The sequence below is a fragment of the Eubalaena glacialis genome, chromosome X, assembly GCF_028564815.1.
Source record: "Eubalaena glacialis isolate mEubGla1 chromosome X, mEubGla1.1.hap2.+ XY, whole genome shotgun sequence".
Taxonomy (NCBI): Eukaryota; Metazoa; Chordata; class Mammalia; order Artiodactyla; family Balaenidae; genus Eubalaena; species Eubalaena glacialis.
The window spans coordinates 121209260-121231826 of record NC_083736.1 but is presented as its reverse complement, the minus strand read 5'-3'; the positions used below and the strand labels follow the sequence as shown (position 1 = coordinate 121231826).

The window sequence follows — 22567 nt, the reverse complement described above, 5'->3', positions numbered from 1 at the left end:
CCAAAAGACACTGATCCCTTTCATTGAGAGAGAATCCAAAGCAGTCTCTTTAGATTCCTCTCCAGACAGTGTCTATGTCAAAAGGAGGAATGCAAAGGTCATTTGAACCCTGTCCCTTCACCCTTCATTTCTGCCATGAGACCTCTAAAGACCTGAATGAAATCCTAGAATCTCAGGCTTGGAAGGGTCATCAGAAGCTATTTACCTTCACCCCCTCATTCGATGTTTGAATCCCTTCACCGGTATCTCTACCAAATGGCTGTCCAAACTCATGGACCACATCCAGAGACAGATCTCACTGCCTAGGCGCAGCCTACGCAATTGTCAGATTGCACTAATTATTAGAAAGTTCTTTATTTCTTTTAAGCCCAAATCATTTTCCCCTTAAAAGAATGACAGAGCTGAGAAACAGCAGTACTAAAATGGCATGGCTAGGGGCTTCCCTGGTGGCGCAGTGGTTGAGAATCTGCCTGCCAATGCAGGGGACACGGGTTTGAGCCCTGGTCTGGGAAGATCCCACATGCCGCGGAGCAACTAGGCCCGTGTGCCACAACTACTGAGCCTGCGCGTCTGGAGCCTGTGCTCCGCAATAAAAGAGGCCGCGACAGTGAGAGGCCCGCGCACCACGATGAAGAGTGGCCCCCGCTCTCCGCAACTGGAGAAAGCCCTCGCGCAGAGATGAAGACCCAACACAGCCAAAAAAAAAATAAAAATAAATAAATAAATTTTTTTAAAATGGCATGGTTATGGAGCAAGAAGAATCTGAGATGAGAAAGAGAGAAGGAAAATAACAAAGGGGCTCCAATAAAGATGTTTAAAAATCAAATCAAATAAAAACAACAAAGGGGGCATGTGCAGTGCAGGGGATCCGGCAGTGCCAGACAAGGAGGTCAGTGGAGCGAGGGGGGGCAAATGAGGGAGTCTGAGCTGAGAAGCAGGAATGGTGCTGATGGGTAAACAAGAAGGCAATGGAAATGTTGATGGAAGATTAAGGAAGGAGATACTAGAACCTCTTCTAAAACAAATGGAACCCAGGTTAGAGGTTTAAATCAAAGTGCAGAGGAACAGAAAAGCATCTTTAATATTCAGAATCCATCAGAGGAGTCCAGCCTTGCCCTTTGCCTAAGGATATGGAAAAGATCACTGTGGAGACAGGAGAGAATGTTTAGTAGAGCAACAACTAGACAGAAGAGAAGGGGATAATTGGACACAAGAAATGAGTTTAAAGAGCAATGGAAAGAGAAAAAGAAGTGAACAGAGAAATGGAAAAGGGGGGAAATAAAAACACAGAACTTTTAGGTTAAAGAATTGTATTTATTCCCATGACAGCACGTAATTGTATTTTCCTGGCAGTCATCCCACAGACCTCTGCAAGGGGAAAGGGGCGCCGGCATGTGTGACTGAAAGCATTGAAGTCTTATTGCTTTGTACTTATTACAGCCAAGCGAGGGACTTCATTAGTGAAGCTGTATTTTGATGTTGCAGAGACAGGCACTGAAATGCCAATCACCAGCAGCCCCTACACGTGGGAATCGGTGGCAATGGAAAGGACAGGGTGTGGCCCAGGGGTGCGTACATTGTGAGGCAAAGGCAAGCGTCAAAGGTATGGGAACCCAATCATGATGGTTCGAAGTGAGAAATAAATGGAACCTGCTCACCAGAAATCCTGTTTCCTGCACAGCGTGGCACACAAAATGCTGGCATGTATCCCCTGCTTACATAGTAAGGCATCGGTTCCAGGCAGCAAAAGGGAGTAAGAAAATAACCTTGTAGGGGCTTCCCTGGTGGCACAGTGGTTAAGAATTCGCCTGCCAATGCAGGGGACACGGGTTCGAGTCCTGGTCCGGGAAGATCCCACGTGCCGCGGACCAGCTAAGCCCATGCGCCACAACTACTGAGCCTGCGCTCTAGAGCCCGTGAGCCACAACTACTGAGCCCGCGAGCCACAACTACTGAAGCCCGCGCACCTAGAGCCCATGCTCCGCAACAAGAGAAGTCACCGTGATGAGAAGCCCGCGCACCGCAACGAAGAGCAGCCCCCACTCGCCACAGCTAGAGAAAAGCCCGCGCACAGCAATGAAGACCCAACGCAGCCAAAAATAAATAAATAAGAAATAAATTTATCAAAAGAAAATAACCTTGTAGATTCTACCCACACTGAGTGCAGTGAATTGATGCTGTAGGTAATGAGAACTGCCTGTTGTCAGAGAGCTTTGGCATATAGAGGTCAGGGTTTGAGCCCTGCCGTTTGCTTCCTGCACCACCTCCACCATTGGCCCTGCCTGCGTCTTGTCTTCATCATAGCTCAGTGGGACTCCTTCCCCTAAGGAAATCATCAGTTGATGAAGATAGACTCCTTGGGAAGGGTATCTACTAAGGAGGTAGCCCTTCACCTTCATATTCTCTGTAGACTGGGGATATGTGTTCATTTGTGTGGCCATTGATTCATGCATTCATTCATTCAGTTTTTCAGTGCCTGTGCTAGCCAAGTACTGCGTGGGAGCTACAGAGAGGAGTAAGACTCGTTTCTTCCTTTGAGGGGGCTCCCAGTCTAGCTGAGTGACTAACTCTACTATGCTGCAGATTGAAATTAGTGCTATGATAGAAGTACAATCCAACTGATAATCATAGAGGGAAGTGATTCATCTGGGCTGGGGTAAGAAGGGAAGGAAGGCTTCCTGGAAGAAGTGTCATGTAAGTTGAAGCCTGAGAGAGAGAAAAAAAGAGAGAGATACCAATCCAGGCTGAGGGAACAGCATGAAGACAGACATGGGAACCTCAAAGTATACTTGCCATTTTCAGCAAATGATAAATGGGATGGTATGACAACAGTATATGGTACTTGGAGAAATATATGGGCAGTTGAAACTGGAAAGCAAGACAAGTTGAGATGGAGAAGCTTGTGAATGCCATGCTAAGGAATTAGGACTTGATCCCACATGCAGTAGGGAGCCATCAAGGATTTTGAGGAAGAGAGAAATGTAATTCAACATGGGATTGAGGAAGAGAGTACTATCTTATGCCTGCTGTCACGGAATAGAACATTCTTTCTTCCTGGACAGCCGTGGGCCATTGGAGAGGAATAGGTATCATATCTAGCTGGGGCATTGAGAACTGTGGCAGATGGGAAGTACGTGGGGAGAGAGAGGCTGAGGGAGAGAGGAGAAATGGTCACGGTCCAAAGACAGAGGAGGTGGTACCTGTGGGAATGTGAGAATGGCAGCTTACGGACAGTCCAGATCCAAAGATGGGAAGGAAGGAGGAGGGAGCCAGGATGACAATGTGTTCTTGCAAATAAATTGAGGGGAAAATAGCCTCAATTCCCCAAATCCCATTGATGATGAGGGAGGCATTTCACAACTGGAGAGGTTTTAGGGAACAGATTTAGATGGAACAACTTAGAGAGGCTTTTCATCTTTCATTTATGAGGACACCTGCCTGCTGTTGATTTCTGGCCTGTGATGTTCCCACACCCAGGCTGAGTGTTTTCAGGGACTTGTGCCATTTTGACCCATTGGCTATTGTACTAGTAACTTTCCTTTGCTGTTGGACATCGCAAGCATTTTAGTTCTCGCGTACATTTTTTGTAAGATCCACCATGGCTGATTAAAAATGGAAGATTACCAGACTTTGGGTTTTCCCATTCAAGTATATCTAAAGCCCTGCCTAAAATACTATCAAAGAGCTTTTCATTAAGCATTTTGGAGCCTGGGCTCCAAGAGACTATAAGGCTACTCCCTCACTCTCCTGACCGCCCCCCCCCCGCCCCCCGCCCCCCAGCAATTTGATTTGGCTACAAAAAGTGACATTTTGTGTTCTCCTTCTACATCCTCAAAGCCCAATGACGCATACCTCTGTAGCTGCATCATGCTTGAAATTTACATTATAAACAGAGCTCTGTGAATCTACACCATTAAATTTTTTAAAGTAATGAGGACAGAGTGTATTCACTCCTTCATTGATTTTTTTAAAAAGCATTTTCAGCTTAGCATCATTTGCGTGACTCACAAAAGTAAATGTAAGTTTCCTGAGGTTGTATATAAATTTCTCTTAAAATAGCCTCAGACTAAAACCCGTGACAAAAATTGCCTTCTTCTTTCATTCCCAATTGAGGAGCCATATTTGCAATTCTAAGGTAGTGCTTAAATATCCATTTTAATTCATTTGGACAACTTGACTTTCAAAGCACTGAAGGAGTACCATTTGGGGGTTGATGCTTTGGTATCAGGTACGTTCACACACCCCTCCACAAAGTAAAATGCCAGAGGAGCAGTGCACTCACACCCCCCTTAGGAACTAGGATGCATCCCGAATCTTTTGGTTTCTATAGTGTTTTAATCATGGTAAAATATATATAACAAAACATTTGTCATTTTAACCATTATGTATACCGTTCACTGGCATTAATTACGCTTACAATGTGTGTGCAACCACTATTGCCAAAATTTGCCTAGTCTGCCTATTTATATTTTATGTAAATGGAATCATATGACATGTGCTATTTAGTGACTGGCTTCTTTCACTTAGCATCATGTTTTTGAAGTTCATATACCTTGTACATGTAGGAATGTACTTCATTCCTTTCCATGGCTGAAAAATATTCCATTGTATGGATAGACCACATTTTGTTTATCCATTCATCCATTGATGGACACTTGGGTTGCTTCCACCTTTTGGCTGCTGTGAATAATCTGCTATAAACATTGGTATACAGGTATCTGGTGTCTCGGACAGGTTGTTAATGCATCAGAGATAACAAGAATATAGCATCTCCAAAGGCCGTCTTGAGTTGTGAAGCTTGGTTGTACAGGTGTTGTGACACTGACAGCACTGCCGCAATACCTCGGCACAGTTAGGATGGCAGTGCTTCGTTTCACTCACCGTCAAACTTCTCCGAAGGCTAATCAGTATTCAGTGAATCCACATCAGCTCCCACTCTCTTCTCAACTCAGTACTCTCTGGTTTGTGACCTAAACACCCTACTGAAACTTCTCTCAAAAATCTCCCGTAACCTTCTAGTTGACACTTTCAGTAGCTTCTTCTCAATCCTTACTTTCCTTGACCTCTCTATAACATTCCACCATGCTTCTCCTCCCCTCTTTAAAGTGTTCTCTTCCCTTGCCTTTTATCTGTTTGTTTGTTTGTTTATTTTTGGCTGGGTTGGGCCTTCATTGCTGCACGCAGGCTTTCTCTAGTTGCGGCGAGCGGGGGCTACTCTTCGTTGCAGTGCGCGGGCTTCTCATTGCGGTGGCTTCTCTTGTTGCGGAGCACGGCCTCTAGAGCACACGGGCTTCAGTAGTTGTGGCTCACGGGCTTAGTCGCTCCGTGGCATGTGGGATCTTCCTGGACCGGGGCTCAAACCCGTGTCCCCTGCATTGGCAGGTGGATTCTTAACCACTGCGCCACCAGGGAAGCCCTTCCCTTGCCTTCGTGAAGCCTGTTCTCTGCATCTTCTCCCCTGGCCCTGGCTGAACAGTGTCTCTGTCACCAGCTGCCTGTATTCCAGTGACTCTCAAGCCCATTACTTCCCATGGGAATCAGGTAACCCCTCCTGTGGGGAGGGAAGGCTTTGAGGAACTGTGATTCCCGTGGAGCTGTTAGGTAGCCTCAGGTGAGAAGGATCTGTAGCCATGAGAGTAACCGTCGTGACACTCCTGTGGAAGGTGATGATAATTCTAGGACCGGTGGAGGAAGGCCAGCACCACACCACCCACTCACTCTGTCACACTTTCCAGGATGGAGCCGTTCTGTTTCTGGGAAGATGACTTGACTCATGATGTACCTAAACAAGCATAGTAGTGGCCCACATCATAATAAGATTCTACAGTAAAATGATCTGATTTCCAAAGGGATTACGTGGTATTTTTTATTGTTCCTTTCTCAATGGCTGGACGCAATAGTGAAGCATAGTTGGTTAGTGGCTGAATCCCCTGGACACCATTTTGTATTAGACGCTAAGCAGTCTGAGCCCCAGTTAAGGGCAATTACCATGGCGTTCCCCTCTTGACAAGGAAGTTGTCATCGAAAAAGCTACCTTGAGTCACTAATCAGGACTATGTGAGTCAGAATGCCCAGCTTTGGCAGTGTACCAAGCCCAGGTGACTCAAGTGTCCCAGCAGTGCTTTTAAGACCTTTCCACCTAAGTACCCCATACAGGCAGTGAAGAGTGGGAATGAACACCTGTTCCTGAGGATCTGGGACATAACCTCAAGGTCCTAGTAAACAGGAAATATCTTATGAAGTCTTAAATGAGTTTGCAAATAGCGCACTTTTGCTCCATCGTACAGCCTTGCATGTTTCAGTATAAAATAGTGTGCTTTTGCCCTAAATCCCAGGGAAGAAGTATGCCATGGCTTCACGTACCCACAGCCACTGCAGTGTAACCTGAAGGTACACCCACCCCAGACCGGGAAACAGAGCCTATAGGAAGAGAGGCCATGCCTATACTAGTGGCAGAATCAATTGTATTCTTTCAACATCCCAGCGTTGTAACTGAGGGTATTTGCAGGCTGGAATTAGCTGTAAGAAATGAAGTGGGCATCTCATTGCCCCAGCCCTCTTCCAGGAGAGGCGATTGGATTAGTCCCAGAATTTACAGTCATTTAGCTGGCAAAATTGGCAGCTCACTTGTCAAGAAGGCATGTTGTGAAATGGGCCCTAAAAGGAGTCCCATTAGACCAATTAAAACCAGAGGCCTCAAGTGTGCCATTTCCCCCTCGTCTGATCTATGAAGAAGAAAATCTAGACTCCCGCAGACCTGAGGCTCATTAACAAAGTCACTTTCCTCTGCTTTCAAGTCCAAGTAGTCATTTCACACCTGAAAGTTCAGAAAGGTTGACGGGGCGGAGGCGGGGGGGATTGATGGGGCAGGAAGGAAGGTTGTGTTGAGGGGAGGACAAGGAAACCAAGATCTATTGGGGATTCAGAAGCAAATGGCGGGGCCCGAAGGCCTCTGTGGGAAGGGACAGCCTCTGGGGTCTACCAAGCAGTGTACCGAAGGTTTCGCATATTCACGTCCTGGGGGCCAACTGTGCACAGCAAATACAAAACGCAGGGAGAGCAGTATTGCTCTGTTGCCATATTAGGGCCGGATTGAAGCCATCTGCTGGTGCAGGCTTGGCAAGCAGCAGCGTTCGCTCCGCTGGTAGTGTGATGGCAGCTCTTCTTCCAGGTTGCCCCGTGGAGTTCGCCCGCTGGTGTGGGTAAGGCCCCTGTAGCAGCGCCTTGCCCTGCTTGATGCCCACGCCATCAGAGGGCGAGCATTAGAATCCTATTATATGCTCAAGACCCCGGTGGCTCTGTAAGGACCCAAAGGCTCGTCTCGCTGGCTGACAGATTTTCCCTGGCTGCCTGTGTAGCCCAGGCCCAGCAACTTCTCCCCCAAAGCTTGGTGTGTACTGCCTTTAGTAGACGTTATTATGCCAGGGTTTAAAGGAAACAAAAACGGTCCAGTGTGGATTTATTTATGGCCGGGGTCTCTTATCCACAATTAGACCAGCTTAAGAAGAAAGAGGATTCAGAATTTGGTAGCTGGTGAACATCACCAGAAAGACTCACATCCCAAGGGAAGCAACTGACTGCCTCTGCCTGCTCACAGGTGCTCTGGTGGGGGCAGCCCCCTTGGCTGCTGTGGGTAGAGGAACGATTGCAGCCTGAGCGGACTATGCTCCTCACTGGGCCCCAGGAGCCTTGGAATCAGAGAGGAACAGAACTACTGATAGAAGGAAATTTAGAGTTCATCTAGTTCAATACCCCGATTTAGCAAAATGGGGTGACTGAGGCCCAGAGGAGAGGGAAATGACTTGCCCAGGGTGAAACAGTAACTCAGTGACTGAGCCTGGCCTGGAACCCAGGGCTCCAGACCCCCAGGAGGTGCCCTCTTCCTTAGGAACTCTCCTAGGAGACTGAATAACTAAGCGGGGGGGGGGGGGGGCGCTCCCCACTGAGTGCTTTCGTCCAATGCAGAAAAACTTTGCCACACGAAGTGCAGACCTTAATGACTGATGATCATTTAAAGGGATTATCTAATCTGCAACACAGAGGACATAAGAGCAAAATGAGAGTCAGGGCTGAGTGTATAATTAGTACAGATTGTTGGGTCTAACCCACTGGGTGTAGTTAAACTGATTACAAATAGGAACAGATTTTTGGATTTAGCATGAAAATTTCCTTGCTGGCCCAAAAGGTTCTCACTGACGTTCAGCTGCAAGACAAAAGACAATTTATGCGTGTTTTACAATATGTACCTAACCAAACAAAGATATATTCTGGAAAATCACTGATAAACATAAAAATATGAGTGATTTAAGAGTATGGTTTGCGGTTATTCCCATAAGGCATCTGGTTCGTAGCAAAATGAGAAGGCTTTGGGTTTGGTGTAGATTTAGCTTCTTCGTAGGTTTTTAAATTTTTTTTTAATATTTGCTACTGGCTGATCCCCAGATACTGTTCCCACAGGCTTCTTGTTTTTCCCAAGACAACATGTCTGACAAGTCTCTCCCGCCCACTTAGGGCTGTCCTCCAAACAGTTAACAGTGATTTCTGAAAAACACAAAACAGACTGTGTGGATTCCTTACTTAAAAACCTGCAGTGGCTCCCTATTGCCCACAGGAGAAAGTCTTAGCATTCCTAATCCACCATGATTTGGCCCTTACTTACTTGTCCTTCCTGCCCTACCTTTTATCACCCGCCAGGCAACACACACACACCACAACGATGTGAACTCTACATTCTTTCCCTCCGTAGAGGCTACTTGTTCCTATTGAGTATGCCCTATCGACGTTCTCAGATATTAATGATTTTTCTCAAGCTGAACCCTCTGCCTGAAATGCATAACCATCTCATTCAGCCCTGCCATAGTTCCACCCATCCTTCATGGTGCAGGTTATGGCCCAATTGTCCCAAGAAGCCTTCCCAGAACCTTCTTTTATTTGGCATTTTTCTCTCTCCCTTCTGTCACCCTGGTGTTTCGCTTGTGCCTTTATCCGAACCCTTTCTGCTTTCTGCCAACTGTCTTGTTGGTTTGTCTATTGGTCTATTTTCCTTGCCAGACTGTGGGATTCCTGAAGGCAGGCACTAAGTCCTTCTCCAAGCTTCTAGCTCAATGCTTGGGCCATAGTAGGCTACTGTTAAGTTTGTTGAATTAAATTGGATTATATTTCTCCCGTCCAGGAATGTCCATAGTTATCTTTAACGAAAACCCTATTTCCTCTGTGTCCCATAGTGCTTCCTTGTCATGCTAAGCTGTCCCCTTCATCTCTAATCTCCGTGATGGTGGCCCAGGCCCAGAGTGTGTCTTTGCTGGGACTCCCATCAGTATCAGCCACAGGAACCCAGCTATAGGGTTGGGTGATAAAGCTTTGCTGCAGCTGAGTGGGAAGCCTCGGGAAACCTGTAGCCACAGCTTAGGAAGCACTAGAAGGTATTATTCTGAATATTCCTTGGGTCTTTTGGAGGTAGAAGACTTGGCCCAGCTTTGTGCCAGGGGTGCCTGATGGCCTTGGCCATCATTGCTGATTGCTTCAGGTAAACAGAACTGATATGATGCCCATTTGGGGTCCCCAAACCTAGAGCTCTTTTCAGTATTTCACAAAGCTTAATAAAGCTACTTAATCAAGTTTGTGATCAGTTCTATGTGGAAACATTGACTTCTCTCATATGCTTTTTTTTTGATGTACAGTTGATTTATACTGTTGTGTTAGTTTCTGCTGTACAGCAAAGTGATTCAGTTATACACATATATACATTTTTTTAATATTCTTTTCCATTATGGCATAGCACAGGATATTGGATATAGTGCCCTGTGCTATACAGTAGACCTTGTTGTTTATCCATTCTGTATATAAATAGTTTGCATCTGCTAACCCCAAACTCCCAATCCATCCCTCCCCCCATCCCCCTCGTCCTTGGCAACCACAAGTCTGTTCTCTATGTCTACGAGTCTGTTTCTGTTTCGTAGATAGGTTCATTTGTGTCATATTTTAGATTCCACACATATAAGTGTTATCATTGGTATTTGTATTTCTCTTTCTGACTTATTTAATATGATAATCTCTAAGCCCATCCATGTTGCTGCAAGTGGCATTATTTCATTCTTTTTCATTGCTGCATAGTATTCTGTCATATATATGTACCACATCTCCTTTCTTAGCTTTTCTTTTTAAATTTTATTGAAGTATAGTTGATTTACAATGTTGTGTTAATTTCTGCTGTACAGAGTGACAGTTATATATATATATATATATATTCATTTTAGTATTCTTTTCCATTTTGGTTTATTGCAGGATATTGAATATAGTTCCCTCTGCTGTACAGTAGGACCTTGTTGTTTATCCATCCTATATATAATAGTTTGTGTCTGCTAATCCCAAACTCCCAATCTTTCCCTCCCCCACCCCTCCTCCCCCTTGGCAACCACAAGTTTGTTTTCTATGTCTCTGAGTCTGTTTCTGTTTTGTAAATAAGTTTATTTGTATCATTTTTTTAGATTCCACATATAAGTGATATATGATATTTGTCTTTCTCTGTCTGACTTACTTCACTTAGTATGATAATCTCTAGGTCCATCCATGTTGCTACAAATGGCATTACTTCATTTTCTTAAATTAAAAAAAAAATTTTCTTGGAGTACAGTTGATTTACAATGTTGTGTTAGTTTCTGTTGTACAAAAAAGGGAATCTGTTATACATATATACACTCTTCTTTAGATTCTTTTCCCATATAGGCCATTACAGAGTACTGAGTAGAGTTCCCTGTGCTGTACAGCAGGTCCCTATTAGTTATCTATTTTATAAATAGTAGTGTGTATATGTCAATCCCAATCTTCCAAGTTATCCCTCTCCCCTCTTACCCCCTGGTAACTATAAGTTTATTTTCTACATCTGTAACTAACTCTATTTCTGTTTTGCAGATAAGTTCATTTGTACCCTATCTTTTAGATTCCACATAAAAGTGATATCATACTATATTTGTCTCTCTCTGTCTGACTTAGTATGACAATCTGTAGGTCCATCCATGTTGCTGCAAATGGCATTATTTCATTCTTATTTATGGCTGAGTAATATTCGATTGTATATATGTACCACATCTTCTTTATCCATTCATCTGTCAATGAACATTTAGGTTGCTTCCATGTCTTAGCTATTGTAAATAGTGCTGCAATAAACATTGGGGTGCATGTATCTTTTCGAATTATGGTTTTCTCCGCATATATGCCCAGGAGTGGGATTGCTGGATCATATGGCAATTCTATTTTTAGTTTTTTAAGGAACCTCCATACTGTTCTCCATAGTGGCTGTACCAGTTTACATTCCCACCAACAGTGTAGGAGGGTTCCCTTTTCTACACACCCTCTCCAGCATTTATTGTTTGTAGATTTTTTGATGATGGCCATTCTGACCGGTGTGAGGTGATACCTCATTGTAGTTTTGATTTGCATTTTTCTAATAATTAGTGATGTTGAGCATCTTTTCATGGGCTTTTTAACCATCTATGTCTTCTTTGGAGAAATGTCTATTTAGATCTTCCACCTATTTTTTGATTGGGTTGTTTGGTTTTTTGTTGTTGAGTTGTATGAGCTGTTTGGATATTTTGGAAATTAAGCCCTTGTCCGTCACATCATTTGCAAATATTTTCTCCCAGTCTGTAGGTTGTCTTTTCGTTTTATTTCATGTGTTTTTTAGTTATCTTTGGCAGGATATTTTCCCTGAGTTTTTTTTTTTTTTTTTCAAGAAGGAACCCATTACTATTTACTCACTGCAGTATACTTGGTATATGTACAAAATTTTTCAATTTGTATATGACATAGCTCCATAGGAGGTTCAGAGTCAGCCCTGCATTCAAAGAACACCTCTGCCACTTACCAGCTGTGTAAATACGGGCAAAAAAAGTAACCTGAGCTTGAGCTTCCTCATCAGTAAAATGGGAATTATAATACCTACTTCATAACATTACTGAGAAGGTTCGATTACATGAGCTCATGTATATAAAGGGCTTAGCACAGTGCCTGGCACACAGTGAGGACTCAATAATTCGTAGTCATTTTTATAATTTCACAACATAGATTCCAAGAGATAGACATAACAAAAGAGGTATTTGGTGGCAAAAAGATGAGAAACTACTGGATCTAACATAACTGCTGGGTTTTCCATAACTGCTATAGTAGACAAAACTGTGCAGTGTTCATGGATTATTTGAAGAGCAAGGTAAATAGTGGAGGAGCTGAGTGGTCACATTAGTAGACGTTGTTTGCTTAATCCTGATGTTAGGCAAGGGGGATATCTGGAAAAGGAATCTGAAGGCGCTGCTGAAAGTGCTCTCATTCAGGTCAGCCCGAAAAATACTCCTGTTCATTTAAGTTGAGAAGTCGCCATGAGACTCAAGGCTGGGCTTTCAACAGATCCAGCCATATGTGTTCTCGACTTTTGGTGAAATCCGATCGGGACCTAAGCCTGCGCTATCCTTGCCGACTGACAGCTGACCTCGGCCTGCTCTGTGCGCCCTGCACCGTTCACCTTTCAGAGAAAGAGGTCTGATTTCCAAGTAGAGCATTGCTCTTTGTTCTTTTTCTCTTTGATTTTCTTTGTATCTATTTATTCTGGGGGGAGAGGGAATGGATATTAGTCTACCGAGTCACTTTTCCCTCAGTAAGAGGGTTCCCTGGAAATTTTGATTTGCATTATTATCATCAGCACTCAAGAAGAAACACTTTCTCAGCTTCAGAAGAGCAAAATGTGGTCAGATTCATATATATTAAAAGTTAGGACATCATTTCCTTGTACAGCAATGAAAAATAAGTATAGTTAGTAACAAAATAGAAAAATTACTTGTATCAAATGTGATAAGCAAAGGACTCAATAAAATATATATTCAGATTAATAGGGAAAATATCAATACCCATTAGGTAAGAAGGCAAAGGATATGAACTGTTATTCATTGAGAACTAAAACACAGAAAAAGTTCATCTATACTAGTAATCAAATACACTCAAATTAAAGAAACTTTGAGATATCATCTTATACAGACTACAGTATCTTTTATTGGTTCCCTCATCATTGCTGGTGGCATTATTAACTGCAGTAGCCCTTTGGAAAGCAGTGTTGCGGGCCGTGTAATCAGATCCTCTGGCTTTGATCACCTTGACCTTGGTGCCTGCTCTAAGGAATGCCAGCCTCACAGCAGCCGTGGTCCTGGGCCCTGCTCTGCACACATCCTGGACCAGCTGAGTCCTTACACTTTCTTCCTGTGACTTACTTACTGCGTGTTTCACCCCCTGTAAGAGGAGCTCTTCCTTCCTCTTCCTTCCTTCCTTCCTTCTGCAGAATCCCTGTCATTTCCTCTGTGCCTGTTGCTATGCATCTCCATGTCCCCAAGGGATCTTTCTGGCTCCATTGGCCACAGGACAGTTGGCTGCCGAGGTCACTCACATCACATCACCTTCACAAGCTATTGAAATAGAAACAAACATTGGTGACCGAGTCCAGAAAAGCCAAGGGAGTAGATTTGAACTCTAAATCTGGAAAAGCAAATCTAAAAGAAACTGAGCCCTGGGCCAGGACCAGCTGTCTTTAATTTCCTGACAAACCACTATCTACTTAGATTTACCCTCTGGGAGATTTTCGCGTTAGGCCAATGCCAATACCCCAATTTCTTTTCAGAATCATGAGCATGTCTCATAAACGGTAGGCAGTCGAAGAAAGAGGACCCTTACCCATTAGCCTTTCCTTAGTCTTAAATTCTATGCATTATATTGGGCTGGCCAAAAAGTTCGGGTCTTTCCGCTTACAGAAAAACCCAAACGAACTTTTTGGCCAACCCAATATCCTGTGTGGGTGTGGGTATGTGTGTTAGGGGTGGGCGGTGAAAAGACCATATAGATAAAAGAAATATTTCTGAGAAAAATAAAACAACTTCCAATGGCAAACTACCCTATCATCAACTCTAAGGCAACTCTAAGGCCTCCCAGGGGAAACTCTGAAGGGTTCCCAGGGGAAACTCAACTCTAAGGCCTCCCAGGGGAAAATCTGAACGGGGTGCAGGGCCCAGGAAAGGTACCCTGGGAGGCTACCACATCCCCTCTCCCACCAACACACACACAAACACACACACACACACACACACACACACACACACACACACACACACAAGGACACGCATGTAGTCACCCACATGGCACCTTACGTTTGGATACCTGTGAGATCTGGTGAAAATGACCTTCAAGCATGGCCTTGCCAGGTGGGAGATGTGGAAAGGGCCAGTGTGCACTCCGGGGTGTGGGTGGAGCCAAAGGTGGGAGAGGAGCAGCCAGCTAGCTCCCCGTTGGTGGGATCTCTGGCAGGAGCACCAGTAGCCATCTTCCTCGGGCGGGCCCCGCACGTAACACCCCCGTCTTCTTCCCATCTCCTGGCGGCCTTCCCTTCAGCAAAAGGAAGAAATCAAAGCTGGGGCATCCCAGCAGTGCAGACAAGCGCTTGGGCCGTGAAGGGTGCAAACCTGAGGCTGTTGGTAAGCCTGTATTTAAATTCTTTCCTTTCTTTCGGCAGAACTGGCTTATGATCTGGACGTGGACGATGCTCCTGGAAGCAAGCAACATGTGAATCAGAAGGACAATGAGATAGTTGCCTCTCACAACCTCGGGAACGGCCCTTCCCCCCTGAAGATTCTCACCAGCTTGGCAATCTCCGTGGTGTGCTCTTTCCTCCTGGTGCACTGACTGCCAAGGTCACCGCACACGTGCTGCCCTTCAGCACCCTGTGGTCTCCCTCTGTAAAGGGAACCGCCTTTTTCTTTTTTTCTATTTTTTTAATCTTATATACCTCCTCCAGCCATTAAGTAGAAGACTAACCACGAGTTACGTTTTCGAAAATCAAATGGTATCTTTATGAGGACGGTAAATTTTAGTGGTAGTATAGATTGTCCTTTTGCAACGAAAAAAAAAATCAAATTGTGCCAAATTATTTTCCTTTGTTTGGCTGCTAGAACATGGTTACCATGTCTTTCTCTCTGTCTTTCCCTTTGCATGGATTTCTTTGGAAAAAAATAAATGCTCAAATAAAAATGCGTTGAGTCTTTTTTGTAAGCCCACGTACGTGGTGACCATGCAATGCTTTCCCCCTCCTCACCTAGCTTTCTACTCAGTATAAGAAAATCCCCCTCCCTCCCTGCCTACCTTTTGGGTGAGTATCAGTCTTGGCTCCAAGCTCCAGTCAAAGCCAGTCCGTCCCAACACACACCCAATCCATAATCTCCATTTACAAACGGGGTAGAGTAGAGTATCTGGCCTATGAAACTAAAGGCATCTCAGAAAAGTGCCCCCGTCTCTCTCTACAAATTTCACTTCGCTGAAAATGTTTTGCCCAACTAGAAATCCTCTGTGTGGATCATGTGCACAATTAATATCCTCCCTTCCCCCGACCCAGAGAGGGGAGCCCCACTAGTGCAAAGTAATTCCCCAAGCTTCTTTGCTCCCTGTCTCCCTTCTCCAGGGGCTGCCACGTGGCAGGGCCGGCAGTTGCCCTGCGTCAGGTTGCAGAGGTTGTCACCGGGAGACCCAGGATTTATAGGAAGCAACACGGCTCTTGGCCTCAGACGGGCTCCTTCAACAGTCGTTTGTTCCACAACTAGGCCTTGCGTACCTGTTGGCTGTCAGGCACTGTACCAGCTGCTGGAGATGATACAAAACTAAACAGATTGGATCCCTGCTCTCACGGAGCCGAAGGTCTGACACCAATACTAATTCCAACATCAGCTTTCTGTCAATTGTAGGTCCAGTGTTATTACTTAAGACTGCCTTTTACACATACGGCACACAAACAATAATGATGCTGATGCTGATCTTTGAACGTTCCGCTGCCAAAGATCCTCAGGAATGACCGACTTGCCACTGTTTCCAATGCCGGGCTTATTGCCCACTTGCCAGGTCGGGTCACCAGAAACGTTGTTGACTCTAATGAGTGGGGAACTCAACTCCCACCTGAGGGCAAAGAGGGGCGAAGCTGAAGGAGGAGGAGAGAGAGGGGCTGAGGCACAGGGCCAGAGTATGAGTCAAGGTCAAGGAAGGACTGGAACATCCCCTTTGACACTGGGAGGCGGACCCAGCCAGGCGCTCCCATTTCTGCCCAGTGGCAGGAGGTGGCAGGAGGTGGCAGGGGGTGAGCCCGCGGGAAGCAGGCAGGGGAGTTTCTTATAACTTACCTTTTCCCCTCCGGCTGTCACCAACACACTTTCATCAGGGTCTCTCTCCTGCGGAGCACAAGTTCCCGATAGCCATTTTCAACCTTTGCAGAAATTTTTGCAAATGCCAATTAGAAATGTTTGGTTTAGTGTTGCCTTCAGTTGGTCTTGTTGAAGTCAAGGCTACGATCGGTGGTATTTGTTAATATGCTTTCAATGATTTATAGCAGTTGGTAAGACTTGAACTGGCATTATCTTTGTCTTTTAAACATCATTATTTCTGTATTTGAATGGGATTTGTGAGAATCTTTGTTCTTTGATTCATGAAACCTAAATACGGCAAAGGTTTGTTCCTTGGACTCGAGTGTGCCAGGCTACCACCACCAGATCAGAAGAAGTCTCGAAAGCCTGGTTACCGCCTAATCGTCGTCCCTGTCGCTCTACAGAAAGGTTTTTATTTAATGTGGCAAAAATAATGTGTGACCCTGAGATCACGTTTTACGCCTGCAAGCGGAAGGGCACTGTCTTAAAGTCCATTTCTCCTTTCTGGGAGATGAAGGGGACTATTTCTACACATTCTTCTCATTCACTTCCCCTCTTCAGACCTCGGTTTCCCTCTTGTAAAGTGGAGAATCAGGTCAAGATGTCTAGTTTCTTTGTTGCTCTCATCTTGTGGCACCACTGGCCCCAAAAGGAAGTAAGTGCCAGTCCCTCTGCCCAGCACTGGTGTTATGCGTGTTCTATTCCCACGTGCCTCTCAGGGCGTTGCCAGCTTAAGGTCCAATTTGATATACTTCGGTTCCCAGAACGTGACCCAAGCCAGCCAGCGTTTCTGCGATCTTGGTATACTGCCAGCTATGGTCCGTGCATTCTGAGTGATGCGGGGCAGAAGACTCTATAATGTCCAAGGCCTGCTGGCTTCAGTTGAATGGTTAGAATTAAAATGGATAACCGTTCACACTTAAAAAACATGGAAAATCCACCATCTCCAATTGACATTTTCCTTTTACTCAATAGCCTTTGTCTTTTAGCATTTTATCCATGCCTTTTCCTATCCCTCTATATTTATTCTTCTAGTTCAGAATTTAGTTTCACAGCTAGTTGCTGGTGGCTTTTCACCTTTGAAGTGTTTATCCTACCCTTTGATTTAAACCTCCTACATGAATTTTGTTAAGACGACTATTGTCCTTAGAATAGGCCTGGCAGTTGGGAAGTGGCCCCAGCTTGTTGTGAGTTTTCAGGCCCCTTTCTCGTTGGATCCACGTGTGAACTTCCACCAGCTCAACTCTGGTATTGGAACAAGGTTAAATCATAGAACACACTGAATCCCTAGGTTGAAAAGGACCCACTAATTCATCCCACAATCAGTGTTTGATTAGTGCCTAAGGCTGGGCCCTCACTAGGTTGCAAAACAGTTTGTTTGGTTGCTGGACACCTCCAATTTTTAGAAAGTTTGTTTTTTTCAAAAGCAATATACACAGGTAATAAAAATCTAATAGTACATCATCACATAAAGTTTAAAAGATGACATTTATCCCATCATTCCATATCCCATAGTTATTATTAAATATTTGATTGAAAGCCTTCCAGTCATTTTTCTCTCTCTTTTAGGTGCATATTCACACACATTAGATTATACTGAATGTATTAATTCTATACTATGAATGAATCTTTGATAGGTTGAGCCTAAATCTGCCTTCCTATAATTTCCACCCATTGGTCTTGGCTCTTCCATAAAGACCAACATGAGATTAAGAGGATACCACTTTTGGGACTTCCCTGGTGGCACAGTGGTTAAGAATCTGCCTGCCAATGCAAGGGACATGGGTTCGATCCCTGGTCTGGGAAGATCCCACATGCCATGGAGCAACTAAGCCTGTGCACCACAACTACTGAGCCTGCACTCTAGAGCCCGCGAGCCACAAGTACTGAAGCCAGCGTGCCACAACTACTGAAGCCCGTGCGCTCTAGGGCCTGTGCTCCGCAATAAGAGAAGCCACCGCAATGAGAAGTCTGCGCACCGCAATGAAGAGTAGCCCCCGCTTACCGCAACTAGAGAAAGCCCACGTGCAGCAACGAAGACCCAACGCAGCCAAAAAAAGATGATACAACTTTTCACACAGCTGTCCTTCAACAATAATTTTCAATCACTGACTCTTGCCTCTTCTGGGTTGGTTTTCTCGGCTCCTTCAGCCCTGTTCCACGCTCCAGTGGGTCAGGGGTCCTCTTATGCTGTCATGCCCATAGCTGAGCTCATGGTGCCCCTGCAGCCGGCGCAGAACGGAGCACGGGTGTTTATGTTCCCACAGAGCCCAAGACCTCCACCAGACAGCAGTCCGAGAATGCAGACACTTAGAAGCCACGCCACACCCTTCATGAACGATGAGCTTGTGGCCAACTGAAACCCCCAGGTGTTTTTGCCAGAATGGCTGCCAAGCCAGGTCTCTTCCATCCCATACTCGTGTAACTGATTTCTTTAAACTAAATTCCAAGGGCTTTTGATTTTACTTGTCTAAACGTTGGGCCAGGCAGTATACACTGTGTGTGTGGGGGGGGGGAGTGTGAGTGTGTGTGTGTACAGGGGGGAGAAATTTTTTTCTTGCCAAGGCCACATATTTTGGAAGTCCTCTTTTGGAATTGCTGTTGAGCCAGTTTATGTACATACAAGAAAATCAGCCCCATTTCTTTAGAGTCAAACCTTGTTTGGAACCCAAAATGATGTTCTTCAGCTTGATCAACCACCTCATTCACTAGATTTGCTGCCAAGTAGTTTTTAGCTGTCTCCCAAAATCAAATTTACCTTCAAGAAACAAAGGCCTCCCTGAGAAGATTCCAAAGACTATGCTATGGGATATGGAGGGTTTTTTCCCCCAAAAAATGTTCTACAATATTTGAGGACACTGTACATCTTGGAAGGACACGGCATTGGTTTGAATATAGAAGGTCTGCTAGGTTTGCCAAGAAACCAACAAAATAAGCTCATTGCTTTTTATTCATTTTTATATGTTTAGAAATAAATATATTGACTCTGAAAGTTTCACATTAAAAATAGATGGAAGAGAGCAAGACGGCAGAGTAGGAGGACACAGAATTCACCTCCCCCCAAAAAACACATCAATAATACATCTACGTTTAGAGCGATTCTCAGTGAAAACTAATGAGACTGACACAGAGGCTCTTGTACAACAAAGGCTGTAAGAAAGATCCACACAGAATCAGGTAGGAAGGGAAGAGAAGTGATCAGGTTGGGACCTATGCCCCTGGGAGGGGACACAGAATGGGGAGGGAGGTTACAAGGGCAGAGATCCTCCCTGGGGAGTGAGCAGTTCCAGCCACATATTAGGTGCCCAAGCCCTGGGGTCCAACATCAGGAAGAAGAGTCCCCTTAGCTGGTTAGAAAACCAGTGGGACTAACAGGAGGGCTGTAAGAAACCTAGACCCTGCTAGTGAAGAGCGCACACACACTTGCTTACTCCTGAAACAAGGCAGAAAAAAAGAGTGAAAGTGCACGAGATTCTGGCTGGTTTCCCACGACCCCTCCAGTGAGCACCCCAGCCTGAGCCAAGCGTTCACTATGCCCACTTGCTTCACAATGCAGCTCCACACTAGGGCAAAGTCTGCCACGAGAGGAGTGATTATGAGGGACTGTGCCAACCCAGACGCAGAACAGCATCTGAACAGGGTGGGAGCAGCCATTACTAGTGCTTACAGAGGCAGTGCATCAGAAGTGGTCCCAGACTCTGACTGGCCAGGCAGCACAGCCCATGCCCAGACCCACACCATGCACCCGCACCTGCCCCTCTTCCTCCAGCCTTGTTCCCTTCTGGGGCAAGGGTTCTGGTGCTGGGAGTAGGGAGAGCACACACTTAGAAGGAATGGAGCCAGCTCGGACTCAAACTTCAGGGCTTCTGCTCCAGCAACTTGGGACCTGACCCACCCCCCCAGTAGGTTGTTGGCCAGTAAGCAAAGAAGTCCCAGATCATAGCTGGCTCTGGTTCTAGCCCCTCCATCTCCAGCTCCACCTCTCATCAAAGTAATAGCTGCCAGCACACCCTGGGTAAAGACATAACTTGTGCTCATGTCAGATCCAGCTCCTCCACCAAAGCCTCTGGGCACACGCAGACTGCATAGAGACACTCCCACACAAGGACGCACCTTCAAGACCACAACAGGTAACTCTTTCATTATGTCTAATTTCATAGAGACAGAGAAAGTTAAGCAAAATAAAAAGCAGAGAAATTTGTTTCCATTGACAAAACAAGAGAAAACCCCTGAAAAAAGAACTAATGAAACAAAAGTAAATAACCTACCAGATACAGAGTTCAAAACATGAGTCATAAGAATGCTAACTGAATTAGGGAAAAGAATAGATGAACAGAGTGAGAATTTTAACGAGGAACTAGAAAGTGTAAAAAAGAACCAGTCAGAACTGAAAAATACAACAAATGAAGTGAAAAACACACTAGAAGGAATTAATAGACTATGTGATACAGAAGAACACATAAGTGATCTGGAAGATAGAATAGTGGAAAGCACCCAATAAGAACAGCAAAAAGAAGAACAAATTTTAAAAATGAGAAAAGTTTAAGGGACCTCTGCAGCAACATAAAGTATACCAACATTTGCATTATAGGAGTCTCAGAAGGAGAAGAAAGAGAGAAAAGGGTAAAAAATGTACTTGATGAAATTATGACTGAAAACTTCCAAAACCTGAAGTAGGAAAAAGATATCCAGGTACTAGAAGCACAGAGGCTCCCAAACAAGATGAACCCAAACAGACCTACACCATGACAAATCATAATTAAAATGGCAAAAGTTAGAGATAAAGAAAGAATTCTAAAGGCAGAAAGACAAAAAGAGTCACAGGGGAACACCCATAAGGCTATCAGCTGATTTTTCTGCAGAAACTTTGAAGGCCATAAGGGAGTGACATGATATATTTAAAGTGCTAAAAGGGAAAAGCATGCAACCTAGGATACATTACCCAGCAAGACTATCATTTAGAATTAAAAGACAGATAAAGAACTTCTAAGACAAGCAAAAACTAAAAGAGTTTTTATCAATACTAAACCTACCCTAAAAGAAATGTTAAAGGGTCTTCTTTAAGTGGAAAAGAAAAGGCTACCACAAGAAGTATCTATAAGAAAGGAAAAATCCAACTAGTAAAGGCAAATATATGGTAAAGGCTGAGGATCACCCACTTAAGTAAGCTAGGACAAAGATTAAAAAACAAAAAAGTTGTAATAAACTATAACTACAATAAATAGTGAAGGGATAAACATAAAGATACAAAATATGACAACGAAAACAAAATGTGGGGGAGGGGAGTAAAAAACGTAGATCTTTTAGAATGTGTTTGAACTTACATGACTACCATTTTAAAACAAGTAGATATAGTTATTGGTCAACATATAGGAACCCCATGGTAATCACAACTCAAAAACTTACAATAGATACATAAAAAATGGAAAAAAAGAACACACACATACCACTAAAGAAAATCATCAAGCCACAAGGGAAGGATTTAAAAGAAGAACAGAGAACTATGAAAACGAGAAAACAAGTAAAAAAATGGCAATAACTAAGCACCTACCAGTAAGTACTTTAAATGTCAATGGACTAGGGGACTTCCCTTGTGGTGCAGTGGTTAAGAATCCTCCTGCCAATGCAGGGGACACGGGCTCGATCTCTGGTCTGGGAGGATCCCAAATGCCATGGAGCAACTAAGCCCGTGTGCCACAACTACTGAGCCTGCGCTCTAGAGCCCATGCGCCACAACTACTGAAGCCAGTATGCCTAGAGCCCATGCTCCGCAACAAGAGAAGCCACCGCAATGAGAAGACCGCGCACCACAACAAAGAGAAGCCCCCACTCGCCGCAACTAGAGAAAGCCCACACACAGCAACGAAGACCCAATGCAGCCAAAAAAAAAAAAAAAAAGTCAATGGACTAAATGCTCCAATCAAAAGACATAGGGTAGCTAAAGGCATAAAAAAGCAAGATCAAACTATATGCTGCTTACAAGAGAATCACTTCAAAGCTAAAGACACACACACACTGAAAGAAAGGGAATGGAAAAAGATATTTCATGCAAATAGAAACAAGAAAGTGGGGGGGGTAGTAATATTCATATCAGACAAAATAGACTTTAAAACAAAGTCTATAACAAAAGACAAAGAAGAGCACTATATAATGATAAAGGGATCAATACAAGAAGAGGACATAACACACATTGACATACATGCACCTAATATAAGAGTACTGAAATACATAAAGCAAACATCAACAGACATAAAGGGAGAAATTGACAATAATACGACTATAGTAGAGGACTTTAACACCCTACTTACATCAACGGACAGATCATCCAGACAGAAAATCAATAAGGAAACAGT

The 22567-nt window shown here is 44.3% G+C and overlaps 1 protein-coding gene across 1 annotated transcript in view; it reads left to right on the top strand.

The window, feature by feature from the left end:
• GPC3 (glypican 3) overlaps window positions 1–15016 on the top strand; it is a 426709-nt gene extending 411693 nt beyond the window's left edge. Inside the window, exon 8 of the mRNA XM_061177875.1 lies at window positions 14543–15016. Coding sequence (XP_061033858.1) covers window positions 14543–14712 — 170 coding nt within the window. The 3' untranslated portion in view covers window positions 14713–15016. The remainder of the gene's footprint in view (window positions 1–14542) is intronic.
• Window positions 15017–22567: the final 7551 nt, after the last annotated feature.